This window comes from Lepisosteus oculatus, chromosome 14 (genome assembly GCF_040954835.1).
Source record: "Lepisosteus oculatus isolate fLepOcu1 chromosome 14, fLepOcu1.hap2, whole genome shotgun sequence".
Taxonomy (NCBI): domain Eukaryota; kingdom Metazoa; phylum Chordata; class Actinopteri; order Semionotiformes; family Lepisosteidae; genus Lepisosteus; species Lepisosteus oculatus.
In genome coordinates, this window is record NC_090709.1 from 41,983,433 (window position 1) to 42,001,249 (window position 17,817).

The 17,817-nt window shown below is 50.9% G+C and overlaps 1 protein-coding gene across 3 annotated transcripts; it reads right to left on the reverse strand.

Annotated features, from left to right (window-relative positions):
- Positions 1–1,470: 1,470 nt before the first annotated feature.
- On the reverse strand, positions 1,471–16,855 carry LOC138243263 (uncharacterized). 3 transcript variants are annotated; one of them, XR_011192074.1, is made up of 8 exons: positions 15,919–16,855; positions 15,018–15,128; positions 13,546–13,583; positions 12,725–13,054; positions 10,508–10,786; positions 10,133–10,417; positions 6,099–6,802; positions 1,471–6,029 (listed from the first exon to the last, which is right to left on the reverse strand). XR_011192074.1 is itself a non-coding variant. In XM_069198806.1 (7 exons), the coding sequence occupies exons 1-7, from the start codon at positions 15,999–16,001 to the stop codon at positions 6,357–6,359; spliced, it is 1,572 nt and encodes a 523-aa protein (XP_069054907.1). In that variant the 5' UTR covers positions 16,002–16,855; the 3' UTR covers positions 1,471–6,356. The 3 variants fall into 3 exon arrangements, 1 of the variants encoding a protein (XP_069054907.1); XR_011192073.1 differs by having other exon boundaries at positions 1,471–2,808; positions 2,872–6,802; XM_069198806.1 differs by having other exon boundaries at positions 1,471–6,802.
- Positions 16,856–17,817: the final 962 nt, after the last annotated feature.

Consider the following 17,817-nt stretch of genomic DNA (forward strand, 5'->3'; position numbering starts at 1 on the left):
AGAAGACACCACAGTGCACTACTCCTCCGTTCACCTCAGCTCAAAGCCCCAGCAGAGACCGCCCAGCAGCAGAGCAGAGCCCACCACCTACGCCCTGATAGCGCACCAGTGCTGACCCAGGGCTCTGCGCCTTGGCCTTGGGGGTCAGAGGTGAGCCCCTCAAAATAAAAATAATACAGCAGCAGCCGCCAGAAAACCGCCACGTGCGCAAACAGCTTGTGGGGCCGGAGATATTACAGTCCAGTGTCCCCCCGGCACTATGCTGGGGCATGAGGACCCACACAGACCGCAGGGTGAGAGCCCCCCCTTGTTGGCCCCACTAACACCTGTCCATCACAAACACAGACTCCCACCAGAGCCCAGTTCTCCCAGAAGTCAAGTCACCCTCCAGCCCGGCTCTGGACTGCGGGAGGAAGCCGGACCACCTGGAGGAAACTCAGGCCAACACAGGGAGAACATGCAGACTCCCCACAGACAGCCCTCCGAGTCAGGACCTCGGTTTGACGTCTCATCCGAAGGACGGTGCCTTCTTACAGCCCAGTGTCCCCCGTCACTATACTGGGGCATCAGGACCCACACAGACCGCAGGGTGAGAGCGCCCCCTGCTGGCCCCACTCACACCTCTCCCAGCAGCAGCCTCAGTTTTTCCCAGGAGTCTCCCCTCCAGGTACTGGCCAGGCTCACACCTGCTGAGTTCCAGTGAGACTGCCAGCTGGGAGCTGCAGGGTGAGATGGCTGCTGGCATTGGAACAGGTATCCAGGAGACCCTGTGTAACCCCTGTAATCGGCTGCCCCCCCCTTGTGTACGCCATAGGAGCGGGAGTCTATCCCAGCAAGCAATGGGCACAGGGGAGGGTACACCCTGGATGTGACGTCAGTTCATCACAGGACACACAGACACTCACACACCCTGGACAGGACACCAGTCCATCACAGGACACACACACACTCTCACACACCCTGGACAGGACACCAGTCCATCACAGGACACACACAGACACTCACACACCCTGGACAGGACACCAGTCCATCACAGGACACACACACACACACTCACACACCCTGGACAGGACACCAGTCCATCACAGGACACACACACACACACACACACACCTGGACAGGACACCAGTCCATCACAGGACACACTCACACACTCACACACCCTGGACAGGATACCATCACAGGACAGACAAACACACTTAGATCTGCAAATTTTGAAGCCCTCAGCCATGATCTGAACTGCTTTCGAATGAAGGACTGTAGTCGAGACTGCAGTCGCCGGTGAACCTGTGTGAGACGGGCTTGGATACGTACAGAGACAGCAGCCGGGGTCCGATTTGTGAGTCAATTAACGTTTCAATTAAAAGACAGAGACAATTTCCAGGATAGATTTGGGCACAAGAGCACAGCTGCCGACTCAGCAGCACATCTGGATATCTCAGGCTGATTAAATACCCAAAATGCATTAAGAATGTTAACCTCAATGTTAATTTTTATTATAAAAAACAAAACAAAATCAGTCATAACATCACAGTGCTTTAAGGGTCATGGGCGCCTCATAGAACACAGCAGGAAGTAAAACTCTTCACTGTACGCCAACTTGTATCGACAAAATATTAAAAAAATACCCTGTTCTGATGTCATTGGTTTTAAGTGCAGTGTTGCTCATTTTTGTTTTTTTTAAACAAGTTTAGTCATGAGAAGCTACGCGCCTCGCTGGTTCCAGAAACTGGCAAAATTTAAAAGAGTTAAAAGTTCACAGAGCTCCGAAGATGTCTGGAGAACGGTCTGAGAGATCACGTTCACAGCACCTCTTCGGAAGTGTAGTGGTTCTTGAAGTCGCATCAAAGAGCCGAAGAGTTCATTACGCCAATTAGCAGCGTTTGATCCGAGAGTTGCTCTCGACACATTTTATACACATATCACGTCCACAGCTAAATAGCGACTCCAGCTCCGAGATCTGTCCAGATCTTTCCTCAGCAGCCTCCATCACAGCAGGAAGAGGAAGTCCCCTTGTTTCAGGGCTCTGAATGAATATAGTATTACAGGACCACCAGTTCGAACAAAGCAAAGGGCGTAATCATCCAGCCCCCCCCTCTAGCTGAGGTTTAATAACACTTAAGGATTCTCACATTTTTGGATTTATAAGGCTGAAAGATGCGATTTTTTTCTTCTTTGGCACCAAGAAATGATTGCCCGGAATTCTTGAACAATGCTCTGCTATCTGCTACCCATCTACATTCAAGGGTGAAGGCAGCAGCTATAATAGAGACAAAAATCCTCACAGGTCTTCAACCCTGGTCCTGAAGAACCTCAACCCAGTTCGCGAAGTCTGTGACCTCTGGTCCAGTCAGTGCAGGGGGTCTGTGACCTCTGGTCCAGTCAGTCCAGGGGGTCTGTGTCCCCGGTCCAGTCAGTCCAGGGGGTCTGTGTCCCCGGTCCAGTCAGTCCAGGGGGTCTGTGACTCTGGTCCAGTCAGTCCAGGGGGTCTGTGTCCCTGGCCCAGTCAGTCCAGGGGGTCTGTGTCCCTGGCCCAGTCAGTCCAGGGGGTCTGTGACCTCTGGTCCAGTCAGTCCAGGGGGTCTGTGACCTCTGGTCCAGTCAGTCCAGGGGGTCCGTGACCTCTGGTCCAGTCAGTCCAGGGGTCCGTGACCTCTGGTCCAGTCAGTCCAGGGGTCTGTGTCCCTGGCCCAGTCAGTCCAGGGGTCTGTGTCCCTGGCCCAGTCAGTCCAGGGGTCTGTGACCTCTGGTCCAGTCAGTCCAGGGGGTCCGTGACCTCTGGTCCAGTCAGTCCAGGGGGTCCGTGACCTCTGGTCCAGTCAGTCCAGGGGGTCCGTGACCTCTGGTCCAGTCAGTGCAGGGGTCCGTGACCTCTGGTCCAGTCAGTGCAGGGGTCCGTGACCTCTGGTCCAGTCAGTGCAGGGGGTCTGTGTCCCTGGCCCAGTCAGTCCAGGGGTCTGTGACCTCTGGTCCAGTCAGTCCAGGGGGTCTGTGTCCCTGGCCCAGTCAGTCCAGGGGGTCTGTGTCCCTGGCCCAGTCAGTCCAGGGGGTCTGTGTCCCTGGCCCAGTCAGTCCAGGGGTCTGTGACCTCTGGTCCAGTCAGTCCAGGGGTCTGTGACCTCTGGTCCAGTCAGTCCAGGGGGTCTGTGTCCCCGGTCCAGTCAGTCCAGGGGTCTGTGTCCCCGGTCCAGTCAGTCCAGGGGTCTGTGACTCTGGTCCAGTCAGTCCAGGGGGTCTGTGTCCCTGGCCCAGTCAGTCCAGGGGGTCTGTGTCCCTGGCCCAGTCAGTCCAGGGGTCTGTGACCTCTGGTCCAGTCAGTCCAGGGGTCTGTGACCTCTGGTCCAGTCAGTCCAGGGGTCCGTGACCTCTGGCCCAGTCAGTCCAGTAAGTCTTCCGTTAATCCGTTATCCTTAAATCCGTACCAACACCAACCGAATTCCACTCTCTCCTCCAAAACACATTCACCTACCGGCTTCCGCGCCGGTTCACCGTTTCCGGGGCAAATATATTTTGTTTCCTGCTGAGACACACGCCTGTTTCTCGTTGCTTTTCGGGAATAAGCCCTTTCCACCCACGGGTCAGCTGGTTTCTCTCGGCGGCCATCTTGGTCAGGTCTACATCAAGTATATTGAGCAGATCAGATCGTTCCCGAAATATCGGTCCTCGATGACCCTTCCCCTGGCCCTCTTACACAGCTCATCAACAACAATCTTCGATCACTAATCGCTAAGCACGATTACACCTGAGTAGTTGGCAACGGCTCCGTTTCAACCGAAGTACCCCCTTGGAATTTCAGGTTTTTCCCCCCGTCTCCCATGTAAGAGACTAACATGCTTCATGCGTCTTGTTTAGTTCCAGACTGGGCCAAAAATACCCCCCCCCGTCATAAACAGCATCAGAGGGCCGCTTCACCTCGCCAGAAGTCTCGCTGTCTCGTTCCACATCGCAGGGGCAAACCTGGACATGTTGTCCATTTTTGTGATGGGACACTGCGACGTGCAAAAACCTTCAATTGACATTTTGGTTTTGAAATGCACTCGTCGTCGCCGAGTGCTCTTCCTAACCCCAAACCAGAGCTCCTCTCTCTTCTTCATAGTAATACGTAATATGCCGTCTGTTATATCAGTGCTAGATTAGTTTTAGAACTACCTGGAGGCGTTAGACAAGCCTGTGCGAAATATGCAGGAACAACACAGCTGCACTTATGGTGAAAAGCGCCTAATTCTACTTAACGTTCCTGATATAGCGCTGCAGACGAGATCAGACCACTTTATTAACCCTATACAATGTCTGGCATGAGGAATTGGTCCTGTCGCAGACCCCAGCTGGCTCTCCAGGAGACACACAGACAGAAGAGGGAGAAGCTGGGGGTCAGAGCGCAGGGGCAGACATTTATACGGAGCCCCTGGAGCAGCTGGGGTGAAGGGCCTCGCTCAGGGGGGCCCCAACGGAGTAGGATTCCTCTGCCGGCCGCGGGATTTGAACTGGCAAACCCCTTCCAGCCCCAGGCGCAGATCCTGAGCCACAGCTCCACCCCGGTTTAGCCTATCTCGAGCCACTAGACAACTATACGTCCTACGCTCTCCAATCTACAACTTTCCCGGCTACACCACTCCTCTGGAACTGGGGCTCCGGATCTCCGAGAGGCTGTGCCGGTCTGAGAACACCGCTGCCATCCTCACTGAAGCCCACCAGCGCCTTCGCGTCCTGCGCCGGTTCAGGAAGTGGGGGATGAGCAAGTCAACACTCACCAATTTTTACCATAGTACCACTGCGAGTGTCCTGACCGGTGGTATTATGGTGTGGTATGGCAGTTACCACACAGGTAACTGCCCCTGAGTGCCCAGACACCTACCACACAGGTAACTGCCCCTGAGTGCCCAGACACCTACCACACAGGTAACTGCCCCTGCGTGGCCAGACACCTGCCACACAGGTAACTGCCCCTGCGTGGCCAGACACCTGCCACACAGGTAACTGCCCCTGCGTGGCCAGACACCTGCCACACAGGTAACTGCCCCTGCGTGGCCAGACACCTGCCACACAGGTAACTGCCCCTGCGTGGCCAGACACCTGCCACACAGGTAACTGCCCCTGTGGGCCCAGACACCTACCACACAGTACAGGGCAGAAAATTCATACAGAGGGTTGCGAGATCCGGGCAGAAAATCACTGAGACCGAGCTACCCTCCATCGACCGGATATATCTCGACCGCTGCCACAGTCGGGCTCGAACTATACTGCGGGGCCCGATTCACCCTGGCTACAATCCGTTTTCATCCCTGGGTTCTGGTAGGAGGTATCCCAGTATCAGAACACAGACGAATAGATTCAAAAACAGTGTCTTCCCCCAAGCAGTCTGCATCTAAAACAGCACATATTGGCACCTGCACTTTGAGGTACTGCACTATGTCCTGTCTTGGTTGTATTATATATAACGTCTGTTCTCTAAGATTATTGTCCATGTCTGTTTGTCATTGGTGCCTATGTTTGTTTCTCTACTGTGACTGGGTACAGCTGAACGAGTAAGCACTCCAATACACTTGTTGTAAACGGCCAACAAAGACATCTTGAATCTCGGTCTTCTCATGTCAGGTCTTACAACAGTCCTGTCAAACAGGAGATGAGGACAGATCTTATGTCACTGCAGCACAGGGGAGGGTCTGTGCTGCTTCATCTCCTGCGTCGCCGACGGCACCAGCAGTGTGCGTCTCTCCTCTCCCTGACTCTCTCCTCTCCCATCTCTCCATCATCACCAGCAGTGTGCGTCTCTACTCTCCCTGACTCTCTCCTCTCTGGCTGTGCCTCCTCCTCTCCCGTCTCTCTATCATCACCAGCAGTGTGCGTCTCTCCTCTCCCTGACTCTCTCCTCTCTCGCTGTGCCTCCTGCTCTGCTGTCTCTCCATCATCACCAGCAGTGTGCACCTCTACCCTCCCAGACTCTCTCCTCTCTCGCTGTGCCTCCTCCTCTCCCGTCTCTCCATCATCACCAGCAGTGTGCACCTCTACTCTCTCCTCTCTGACTGTGCCTCCTCCTCTCCATCATCACCAGCAGTGTGCACCCCTACTCTCCCAGACTCTCTCCTCTCTGACTGTGCCTCCTCCTCTCCCGTCTCTCCATCATCGCCAGCAGTGTGCACCCCTACTCTCTCCTCTCTGACTGTGCCTCCTGCTCTCCCATCTCTCCATCATCACCAGCAGTGTGCACCTCTACCCTCCCAGACTCTCTCCTCTCTCGCTGTGCCTCCTCCTCTCCCGTCTCTCCATCATCACCAGCAGTGTGCACCTCTACTCTCTCCTCTCTGACTGTGCCTCCTCCTCTCCCGTCTCTCCATCATCACCAGCAGTGTGCACCCCTACTCTCTCCTCTCTGACTGTGCCTCCTGCTCTCCTGTCTCTCCATCGTCGCCAGCAGTGTGCACCTCTACCCTCCCAGACTCTCTCCTCTCTGACTGTGCCTCCTTGTCTCCCGTCTCTCCATCCTCGCCAACAATGTGCACCTCTACTCCCCCAGACTCTCTCCTCTCCGGTTGTGCCTCCTCGTCTCCCGTCTCTCCATCATCGCCAACAATGTGCACCTCTACTCCCCCAGACTCTCTCCTCTCCGGTTGTGCCTCCTCGTCTCCCGTCTCTCCATCGTCGCCATCTCTGAGGGCAGAGAACATCGCAGGCCTGTCTCCTGCCTGGTTCTCTCTCCTGGTCTTTCCATAGTACAGACCAGCCAGGACTCCTAGGGCGGACAGGACAGTCAGGACAGGGATGAGGATGGAGAGGAGACGAGTTCGTCCTGGAGGAGCTGGTCCTGAGAGACCGGAGGACAAGAAGAAGACAACAATAATAATTCATCATAATCCTTGTGAACTTTCTGGCTTCAAGTTCTTTCCCCATAAGAATACATGGATTAGAGGCAGGTGTAATGAAACCGGCTCAGGGACGCCAAATATGTAACGTTGCAATACCCAAAATGTAAATGTAGTGGCTCTCTGAAGGCACCAGTTCTGTAGGGTTTGGGCATTTACTGAGACAATTATTAATTGTAGCAGTAAATCACAAAGTTGATTCTTTTGATGGCTTTAGAGTCCAACCATGCGACATAACTCAAACAAGGCACACACACAGGTACTAATACACGAGGATACATTCATTAATACATAGAATATGCATGTAAACCTAACAGATCTTATCGAGAGGGTTATCAGAATACAAAAGGTATATATTCAGTCAGTTACAAAGTGTTACACATATCAAGAGGACATATGTTCAGTACGTTTCGTAAATGAACTTGGTTACAACTTCTACATGAGATACTTAAAACAAGTACATAACCCTTAGGAATTAAATTGATATCAACTGGTTGGGATAACAATTGAATTCTCGAGCAGTAATGCAGTGAAGTTGAATACTCATCCAATCTCTGGGGATTCAGATCTCCTGCGGGCACAAAGAAACAGTTGCAGGCTGTTGCTGTCCAATCCGCGCTCTCTGGCTCGGTGCCAGGCTGTGCTGTGCGGCTTGCGACGGTGCGCTGCTGAGGTTCACTGACCAGCTAGTTAGTGTTGGCTTTAACTAGCGAAGTTTGCGCACAGGAGAAAAGATGACTGTGGGTCCCAGCAAGTCAGGAAGAAGACCGGTTCGTTCCTGATGAAGCGCTAGTTCTGAATAGTGATTCAGCTGTCCACAGTTCCGACCTGTTCACGAGGCTTGCTGCTGGTGCTCACTTCGGGTGGATCCTCTGGTTACTCTCTGGCAACCTCCGCTCTCGACTCTTAGAACAAAGGAAAGTTCTGGCACTCGGACACACTGGCCGTTCCGTGGTTGTCCGGGCTGAGTCTCAGGATGGTCAGGAGGCACGCTGCGAGAATGTCCTGCCCTTGGGAGCCTTCTGCTCCTGGGCCGTCCTGCCCTGGAATTCTCCTTTGAATTCCCTTTAGAAAAGTCTCAGAAGTCCACTCTGAATCTTACTGAATCTCTGAATCTCACAGGCTCTCTGTGTTGCCTGTTTTTACCTGGAGGAACTTCAGCTCATTGATTGGCTGAAAGTTCCATGGGCATCAGAGTCCCATGTGGGTTACTCGGCCCTACCAGTCCCTGATTGGTTGATCAAGGTGAGATATGAGTCACTTACTCCTGACACTTAGGAATGCAGTCCAGATGTCCAACTGGCACTCCCTAGACAGATAGGCACCAATGGATGACCATTGATCATGATAGCCAGGCTTAGCTAAGTGCATCCCCCTTTGGGAGCTTGTTTCTTATCAAAAGAAAACATCTTAAATCAGCCTGCATGAAAAGTTTCTCTGTGGCTGCACCACAGAGATGAACAGAGAGATGAGGCCTAATTTGGGAAGGCTCAGAACACTTAATTCTTTCTTATTAATAAGCCTCGCCGCTACACAGGTTAGAGACCGCCAGCTAAACAGAGTTTGTGGTTCACTTGCAGCAGCCAAATACAGTACAGAGAGGTCAACTGTAAGGTCAGGTCATGTTCCTGAAAAATAACGCAACATCTAGCAAAAGGGGAATTAATATCCATAAAGAATAATGTAATGAGCTTGAGATCTGATCCCAACATACAGTTCAGATAGGGATACCGGGGCAGAGCTGTGGCTCTGTGGCTGGGAGGGTTTTGCCGGTTCGAATCCCACGGCCGGCAGAGGAATCCCGCTCTGTTGGGGCCCCCCCCCTGAGCGAGGCCCTGAACCCCAGCTGCTCCAGGGGCGCCGTAGAAATGGCCGACTCTGCGCTCTGACCCCCAGCTTCTCTCTCTCCCCCTGTCTGTGTGTCTCCTGGAGAGCCAGCTGGGGTCTGCGACAAGCCCGATTCCTCATGCCAGACATTGTATAGGGCCAAGAAAGTGATCTGATCTACATGGGTAAGTAACTCGCAAAAAACTACTAGTAACTGGTAAATAGCATCGCCAGCTCATCTGCCGTCTCATCGAAAACCAATAACGTCAGAGAGAGTGCATAGTGGTAAAAACTCAACTTTCCCTTTATTTCAGGGCGAAAGGATTTATAAACTAAGTTCACGTGCAACAGCACAACCGTCGACAGGAAGGGGAGTTTTGCATGTCCGATTTTGCTCTTTTTCCCCCATTTCTGGAGCAAAATAATCCTTCAAGCAGCTACGTGTCTGGCTTCTGGTGCCTGGAAAACGGACATAAGCGTGGGGACGTTTTCCGGGAGTGCCAGGCCACATGCGGACAGCGGATGTGAAAATGTAGTCCTGAGGGGCGTTTCCCCAGTCGGCAGGAACTACAACTCCCATAGTGCACTGCCCCCCCCACACTGTCCTGATTGAGGGTGTAGTTCCACTGCAAGTGCTGAGCTGCCATTGCAAGAGCTGCAGAGGCACATCGCTCAGCCATTGGAGAGGGTTCAGGCCAGGCACGAGCTACACTCCACGTTTTGCAGCTGCATTCTGAAAAAAGCTCTCTGGTATTCTGGTATTCGGACCAACATATTTGTATTCTCTCGAATTGACTACTGCAATGCTCTACTCACTGGGGTATCTAAATCTACTCTGAACAAGCTGCAGTATGTCCAAAATTCAGCAGCCAGAATCCTGCCCAGGTCTAGTGCAAGTGTTCACATTACTCCTATCCTGGAGTCCCTGCACTGGCTTCCAGTCAAATTCCGCGTGGACTTCAAAATCCTCCTGCTCACCTATAAGGCTCTACATGGCTGGGCACCTCAATACCTGTCTGAACTATTATCGCCCTACTCCCCACCTCGCAACCTCCGCTCTTCAAATTCTGCCCTCCTTACTGTCCCCCAAGCCCGTCTACATTGTAGGGGCGACAGGGCCTTCTCCTGCTATGCCCCCAAGCTCTGGAACTCTTTGCCCAAGGATATCAGAGAGTCACCTTCTCTAACTCCTTCTTCTTCAGAAAAGCCTTTACTGAACTGGCTCCATTCTTCGCCCCTCTGCTCTTCTTAGTACCACCTTCCACGGTCTCCTCTATTGTTATTTTTGTATTGTTGTCATTGTAATTGTGTCTTATCTTGTGTATTCTTCTTATTTATTGTTGTAGCCTTCTTATTTATTGTTATTGTCATCCTGTAAAGCGCTTTGAGAAGGCACCTTTAAAGGCGCTATATAAAATAAAGTTTATTATTATATTATTATTCACCTCCCACAGTGACGATCACAGTGCTGATAGTGTTTCCTTGAAGGTCCCTCACTGTGTAGCTCCCCTGATCAGCTGGAGTGAGGGGGCGCAGCGTCAGAGAGCTGTTCTGCACTGACACTCTGTCTCTGTACTGGGGGACACAGCGGGCTGTGCTGTTCTGGACAGAACACACCGAGGTCCAGTTTCCACCTCCTGCAGGGTCAAACAGCACCTCCACCGACTCTCCAGTGAACAGGGGGACAGACAGAGAGGCTCCAGGCTGCAGGGTGACAGTGTCTCTGTGAGCTGAAAGACAATCAGGACAGAGGATGATAGAAGAACACACTCTGTCAAGAATATAGAGCCCTCTAGTGACCCTACTGTAGACCTGCTCACCATCCACAGTGACTGTCACAGTGCTGATAGTGTTTCCCTGAAGGTCCCTCACTGTGTAGTTGCCCTGATCAGCTGGAGTGAGGGAACGCAGTGTCAGAGAGCCGTCCTGCACCGACACTCTCTGCTCGTACCCGGGTCCAGGGAGCCCTGCCCTGCTCAGTAAGACTCTGGGAGACTGGGCAGATCCTCCAGGATCAAACAGCACCTCCACTGGACCAGCAGTGTAGAGAGGGAGAGACAGAGAGGCACCAGGCTGCAGGCTGTGGACTTCTGAGCGAGCTGAAAAGGGACAGGTAGAAACCTGTTGAATATGCAGTTTGATAACAACACCTCGAGTTTGGACTGCGATCAGCTTCATTTTGCCTTTCAAATGCAATTTCACAAGCACACGCCCCAGGCACGTTCGGTTCAAGTTACGGGTGCATCACAACTCGATACATTCGCAATTCACTTCCAATGTTGTTTTGGTTTGATCCAGTCTATCCTCATCAAAAGGAGATACTAACTTTTTACACCTTTTAATTCTTCTTTGAACAAACAAACATATCCCCAATGAAATCAGTAAGCCAGCCACCTTGCCGTTCTTGGTGAAATGGACAACTGGAAAAAAATATGCATTCTTTCGGGGGGGAAAAAGCAAAGAACTTCCGATCAGTTTTAGGATGTTGGAAAAACGTTCCCTCTCACCTCCCTGATCCTCTCACAGTGCCTCACGCCACCACTAGGTATCGGTGTCGGTGTATGAGAAAATATCTCAGCTGCGATTCCTCCACACGAGTAACATGAACACATTAATATGCTCTTCTGTACAGAGTCGATATTTGAAACACACAGAAAGTACAGAGCAACTCGTGATGGATTCATGCAAACCTGGAACACACTGGGACACAAAGAATTTCAGGTCGGGAGCTTCTCTGTGTCTCCTCGGACAGGACAGCGGCTCACTTCTCTGAGGACTGAGCCCGTCACCAGAGGTCTCACAGACGGGAGCCGTACCGACATTCCCGAACCCCGTGCACGCAGAGTTATGAGACCCCTACGTTAGTTCCGCCTTAGCTCAGCCTTACGGACCAGTTTCCTGCTCGGCACTTGACCCGATGTCCAAGGGAACTTGTTATTTTAGGAAACTCCTGATTTCCTCTATTGGGAATCCGCAGGTCAAAAACGTTCTCCCTTGGCTATTGGGAGCTGGAGGAGTTAAACACGGAGCCAGATTCTCATGCGCTTTATCTAGAATTACAGGAAGGGAGTATCGGGCAGCAACACTGGGCAGTAGTGTGGGTTTCACCGGCTGGTCAGGACACTGACCTCCAAGATGCCGTGTCTTTGAATAAGGGTAAAGTACATGTCGTCTGTCGTGTTGTTTAGTTGTCGGTGTCATCGTCATTCTTCAGAAATGTGTGATCAACCCAGTTGGCCTCCGATGTATTGCTCCCTCGCCGAAACCGTGCCAAAGAATAAAGATCTCGGGTGCCTCTAACTATACTGACCATTCGGCTATATTCCTGGCAACACAATTTGGGAGTTCTGATGGTCAATTTAATTATTGATTATCCCCGCTCAGTGCTTTCTATATTCGTAACCCCCATCTTTGTAATAATAATAATAATAATAATAATAATAATAATTGCTTACACTTATATAGCGCTTTTCTGGAGACTCCACTCAAAGCCCTTTACAGGTCATGGGGAATCCCACTCTGCCACCAATGTGCAGCCCCCACCTGGATGATGCAACGGCAGCCATAGTGCGCCAGAACGCTCCCCACACAGCAGCTCTCAGTGGGGAGGAGAGCAGAGTGATGAAGCCAGTTCAGAGAGGAGGGGTTATTAGGAGGTCATGACTGGTAAGGGCCAATGGGAAATTTGGCCAGGACACCAGGGTTACACCCCTACTCTTTTTCAAGAAACACCCTGGGATCTTTAATGACCACAGAGAGTCAGGACCTCGGTTTTACGTCTCATCCGAAGGACGGCGCCTGTTTACAGTCCAGTGTCCCCTGTCACTATACTGAGGCATTAGGACCCACATGGACCGCAGGGTGAGAGCGCCCCCTGCTGGCCCCACTAACACCTCTCCCAGCAGCAACCTTAGTTTTTCCCAGGAGGTCTCCCCTCCAGGTACTGACCAGGCTCACACCTGCTGAGCTCCAGTGGGGGGGGGGCTGCCAGTTGTGAGTTGCAGAGTGATCTGGCTGCTGGCCATATAAAAACATACCTAGAATGAGAAGGTCCACACTCTGAAGCAAGCGTCTGCTCTCTGTTAGGAGGTAACACACGTAGATCTGGCCATCGGAGAAGGTGGTGTTGTGGACGGTCAGAGAGAAGTCCCCCTGGCTGATCTTCTCTCGGGACATCTCGGCTCTGTCCTGGAACCCGTTGTCAGGATAGCCCTTCCCGCCCACAAACTCGTAGACGCGGTAATCCAGGGTTTCCCAGAAAACGTGGAGCGCGTCTTCAGGGATCCCAAGGCTGTAGGGTTTTCCGTCGCAGGGCAGAGTGACCGAATCCCCGAATTTCGCCGCCACCGGGATATGTTCCGAGGAGACTGGGCAATGGGGGAAAAAAAGCAAGAACGCGTGAGGGAATTTCGGAATAAATTCAATCCCATCCCTCCGTCTTCTGATCACTATTTCCAGGTCGGAGTTGCCGGGGATGTCAGAGCCTATCCCAGCATGCAACAGGTGCAAGGCAGGGTACAGACGCCAGGCAAACGCTGGAGCAGACACACACTGCTAGGGCAGACACACACTCACACCCAGAAGCCAGGGGGGGAAAGAAAGCAAGAACATGGGAAAGAATTTCGGAATAAATTCAATCCCATCCCTCCGTCTTCTGATCACTATCCTGGCCCAGTCAGTCCAGGGGTCCGTGACCTCTGGCCCAGTCAGTCCAGGGGTCCGTGTCCCCGGTCCAGTCAGTCCAGGGGTCCGTGTCCCCGGTCCAGTCAGTCCAGGGGTCTGTGACCTCTGGTCCAGTCAGTCCAGGGGTCTGTGTCCCCGGTCCACTCAGTCCAGGGGTCCCCAAAAGCTGACTCACCTGATGAGAGAATCAGCAACAGAATCCACGTGGGTGACCTGTAATAACAATAACAATAACAATAAATCCTTTTGGAATTGGTTTTTCCCAGGAGGTCTCCCCATCCAGGTACTGGCCAGGCTCAAACCTGCTGAGCTTCAGTGGGGCTGCCAGCTGGGAGCTGCAGGGTGAGATGGCTGCTGTTTCTGCTGGAATGAAGAAAAGGAAAGGTGTTACACGAACTGGCAAAGACAGTCGGTGCAGCTCAGAAATCATCTGAAATCACTGACACATCATGATCTGAGACGATTAACTAATTCTGTGTTGCAGTATTGTCATTTGCTTTCACAGGCCAATGGCCTCACCACCCACCACGGCCTGGGAATAGACCATTCCTGGAGGCCACAAAAAAAGGTTTCTATTTCCTGGAGGTACATCAAAGACAGGAGGGGGAGGGTGTAGAGAAACGTGTGTATATATCACCTGTGTAGAGCCATGTCCCCTCTGAGCTACTAGAACTACCGTGGTCCTTACTGTGGTGCCTTGTGCACCTACTATAAAGCTTGGCTGGACGAACGGACACTTCAGGCTTGAATCTCTTTGTTTCTACATATCATTTCTTGTTTTTGTACTTTTGCAAACTATGCACTCCGGAGGCTTGACGTAGGCTTTGTGCTCAAATACGTATATCAAGTTGCTGCCTGACCTCGGTCAGTAAGATAAGGGGCATGTATTTGGAAAGCACGCCCAGAACATGAAAAGAACTAACTGTTGTCTAGTCTGCAGCTTGGATATAATTAATTGGCACGTGTTGCTGTCTTATCGTTTGTTTAGAATGTTTTGTTTAAAACTCTTTGTGTTTTAAGGTATAAAGGACCATCTTCAGCTACTTATTTTTTAAGTCTGGTGGTTTGCAGGCCGGACTGTCATATGCATATGAAAGAGAGACTTCTGCTTCACAGACGCCTGAACTTCGTCGTTTGTATGACACAACACTGTTTATATGTCTGCGTTGTTTGCATTCAAACTGTTAACTTGCACATTGTCTACTGTTTGTACAGTATATTGTTTTGATGCACTGTCTGCACTTTGTGGTTTTACACTTGTTTTAACAATCGAGAGACTTCCTGTCAATAAGAATTCCACTGTACCAGTACATATGAGGATAAAGTTCAAGTTCCAGTTACTTGTCAGGTATCCCATTATCTGATTGCTGGTTACTCAAGACTAGGAAGACGTTGGCCCACGTAGGACCCACACAGACCGCAGGATGAGAGCGCCCCCTGCTGGCCCCACTCACACCTCTCCCAGCAGCAGCAGCCTTAGTTTTTCCCAGGAGTCTCCCCTCCAGGTACTGACCAGGCTCACACCTGCTGGGCTCCAGTGGGTTGCTAGTTGTGAGTTGCAGGGTGAGATGGCTGCTGGCTATTCTGGCTGAGTACTATTCACCCAGTATTCAAACACCTTTCCACACGCTGCAACGTCTCACCCACCTTCTGGCAGATTTTTTCCTCAATTTCTCTTCCGTTTCCTTCAACCTCCTCTCCTTACTCACATAGTCTGATAGCTGTGCTCTCGTCTCATCACACCACTTTTGATCCATTCTGGGAACAACAACGGAACGCCAACGAAACAAGGAAACAACAATGAGACAATAAGACACCGGAGTGCACCTTGGGCTTCCCAACCAATAACACGGATACTCGCCGGGACAGAACCGGGCCTAACAGCACCAGACAGAAAACACCTGCCCGGGACAGAACCGGGCCTAACAGCACCAGACAGAAAACACCTGCCCGGGACAGAACCGGGTCTTACAGCACGTGACAGAAAAACTCCCTGGACAAAGGAGCCTACTGCACTGGGACAATAAGACACCGAAGTGCATCTCTTTCAGCTGCCTACAGAATATGGCAATATTTTATAATACGTCTTTGTTGTAAATGTCTGGAATATGCCTGTAGATTTTATATTGTTGTTATTTTTTGTTTTGTTTCATGTGAATTTCATTATTTCATTTGCTTTGGCAACACTGATTGTACCCATCGGTCATGATAACAAAGCACCTTGAATTGAATTGAACATTACTTTCTCTTCAACAGTGACTGCAGATGGATAAATATCAATTATCAATTATCAAGCATCACTCTCAAACCCTTGGACTGTACAATATCAGTAGATACAGTAGGAAAACAATTATAAAGCAGTGAAAAAGACTGGGAATTCATAGTGACACACCCCGCACAGTAACCCCCAACTTTAAGGCGTTAGTTATCTGCTGGCATAGGAAGCTGGTGTCAGGGCTAGATTTCTCTCACACAACTCTTAACTCTCCACAGTACACAACTGGACACAGCCAAAACAGACGTGAAAGGCGAATCTGGTATCTCTTACCTTTTCGCCCAGACACCGCTGTAGCTGGGCTGTTTCAGCATGGTTTGGCCTGGCTCCAAAGGGCGTGTGCGTCTACTGTTCATTACAGCGGTCGACAAGGAGCCCCGTTTTCAATACAGATGTGCCGTAGCCATTGAGTAGGCGAGCTCTTTATATTTTGTTTGGGGAGTTCATCAAGCGAGTCGTTCGGTCATTTCCGTGCTGGATTTAAAAGAAAAACGAGACCCACCCCCCATCGTGTCCAGTGTGCACCTTGAGCACAAACACAAGACTAGAAATTCTCCGATCATGATGTCCTCACTCCGCTCGTGAATTCGATTAAAGAGTCGATTAAAGAGTCGATTAAAGAGTCGTGTAGCGTCAAACTCGGCATCCGTCCCTTGTCTTCAGCGCTGCAGAAACACTGCGATCGGGGATCTGTGCAACATTTCGCTTTTTCCCCACGCAGATACCAGGCGAAAGCTGAGAATGCACCGCGTCCCTACCGCAGACTGGCGTGATTTATTTGAATAACATTGTAACACACCGAGCCCAGTTAAACACGCACAGCTCGTAACATGTCCACGTTTCCTATCCCATTCTCCCAGAAATGATCGCGAACACACCCTCTGTTTTCCTAAAAAGAAAAAAGGATCAAAACGCGTTTGAACACGTTGGAAACCGATATAAGCAAGTCGAAGACAGAGGGGGAGTTGGTCTCCGCCCAGTTCAAGAACTTTCCAGGGCGAGGGCAAATCAAGACGATAAAGAGAAACACGCATCCACCCGGCTACACCATTTTATCACCTTACAGATGAAAATTAAAAAAACTCTTCAATGAAACGACGTCTGCAACAACTCCTGTGACTTTTTTTTTTGGGCAGCAGATTCAAAACAACCATCGAGTCTGGCCAAGAGGAGCGTCAGCAAGGGGACATAATATTCACTGCGCCCTCCTAGCGCCCCCTCGTCAGGAGATATGAGAATACCACTACTTCTTTTCAGCATGGAATAAACCTATTACTTGTTCCTTTGCAGCCTACGCCTGCTGACGCAGCTCCCCACCTGAACTAATTACAATATCAGTTATATTATACTAATATTATATAGCTATATAACATATATAATATAATATACTAATGGGGCGGTAGCGGTGGCTCTGTGGCTCAGGATCTGCGCCCGGGGCTGGGAGGGGTTTGCCGGTTCAAATCCCGCAGCCGGCAGAGGAATCCTACTCCGTTGGGGCCCCCCTGAGCGAGGCCCAGAACCCCAATTGCTCCGGGGGCGCAGTATAAATAGCTGACCCCTGCGCTCTGACCCCCAGCTTCTCTCTCTCCCCCTGTCTGTGTGTCTCCTGGAGAGCCAGCTGGGGTCTGCGACGAGATCATTCCTAATGCAAGAAATTGTAAAGGGTTAATAAAGTGATGTTATTATTATTATTATTATTATTAATAATAGTTGCGAGTAATAGGTTTATTCCCGAGCTGCAACATTAGTTAAGGCGGTCCTTTGACAAAAGATCCATGTGCGGTTGTATCCGGTTATGAAACACGCTGCCGGGTTGTGTCCTGGCGATATGCAGTCCCTGGCGCCGTGTTTTGAGTTTGCTGGTCAAAATATTTATAACACCCTTCCGTTGGGCGGTTTCTGTCTGAAGTGTTGTGGTCGGCGTTACGCTATCGGTTAGTTTTGTTTGTGACCCAAACAGTTTTCACTGCTGTGAAAACAAACGTGATTTTTTTTGTATCGAGTGAGGACTGTAGCTGACTTGGATTTGCCATACTTTGAGAAACAGTTTAAGAAAGTGTAGTGTTAAGTGCAGATCATGCGTTGGTCTGGATAATAGCAACGTTATTCTACAAACAGCGCAAGATATGATCCGTTTGCAAGGATAATTGATCCTACCTGTGATTCTTTCAG

Coding starts and splice junctions, on each gene's coding strand:
- LOC138243263 (XM_069198806.1), bottom strand. CDS start 16,001: ATGAACAGTAGACGCACACGCCCTTTGGAGCCAGGCCAAACCATGCTG. Junction 15,129..15,918: donor AGCGGTGTCTGGGCGAAAAG/GTAAGAGATACC, acceptor TGTTGTTCCCAG/AATGGATCAAAAGTGGTGTG. Junction 10,787..12,724: donor TGTGGACCTTCTCATTCTAG/GTATGTTTTTAT, acceptor GTCCCTTTTCAG/CTCGCTCAGAAGTCCACAGC.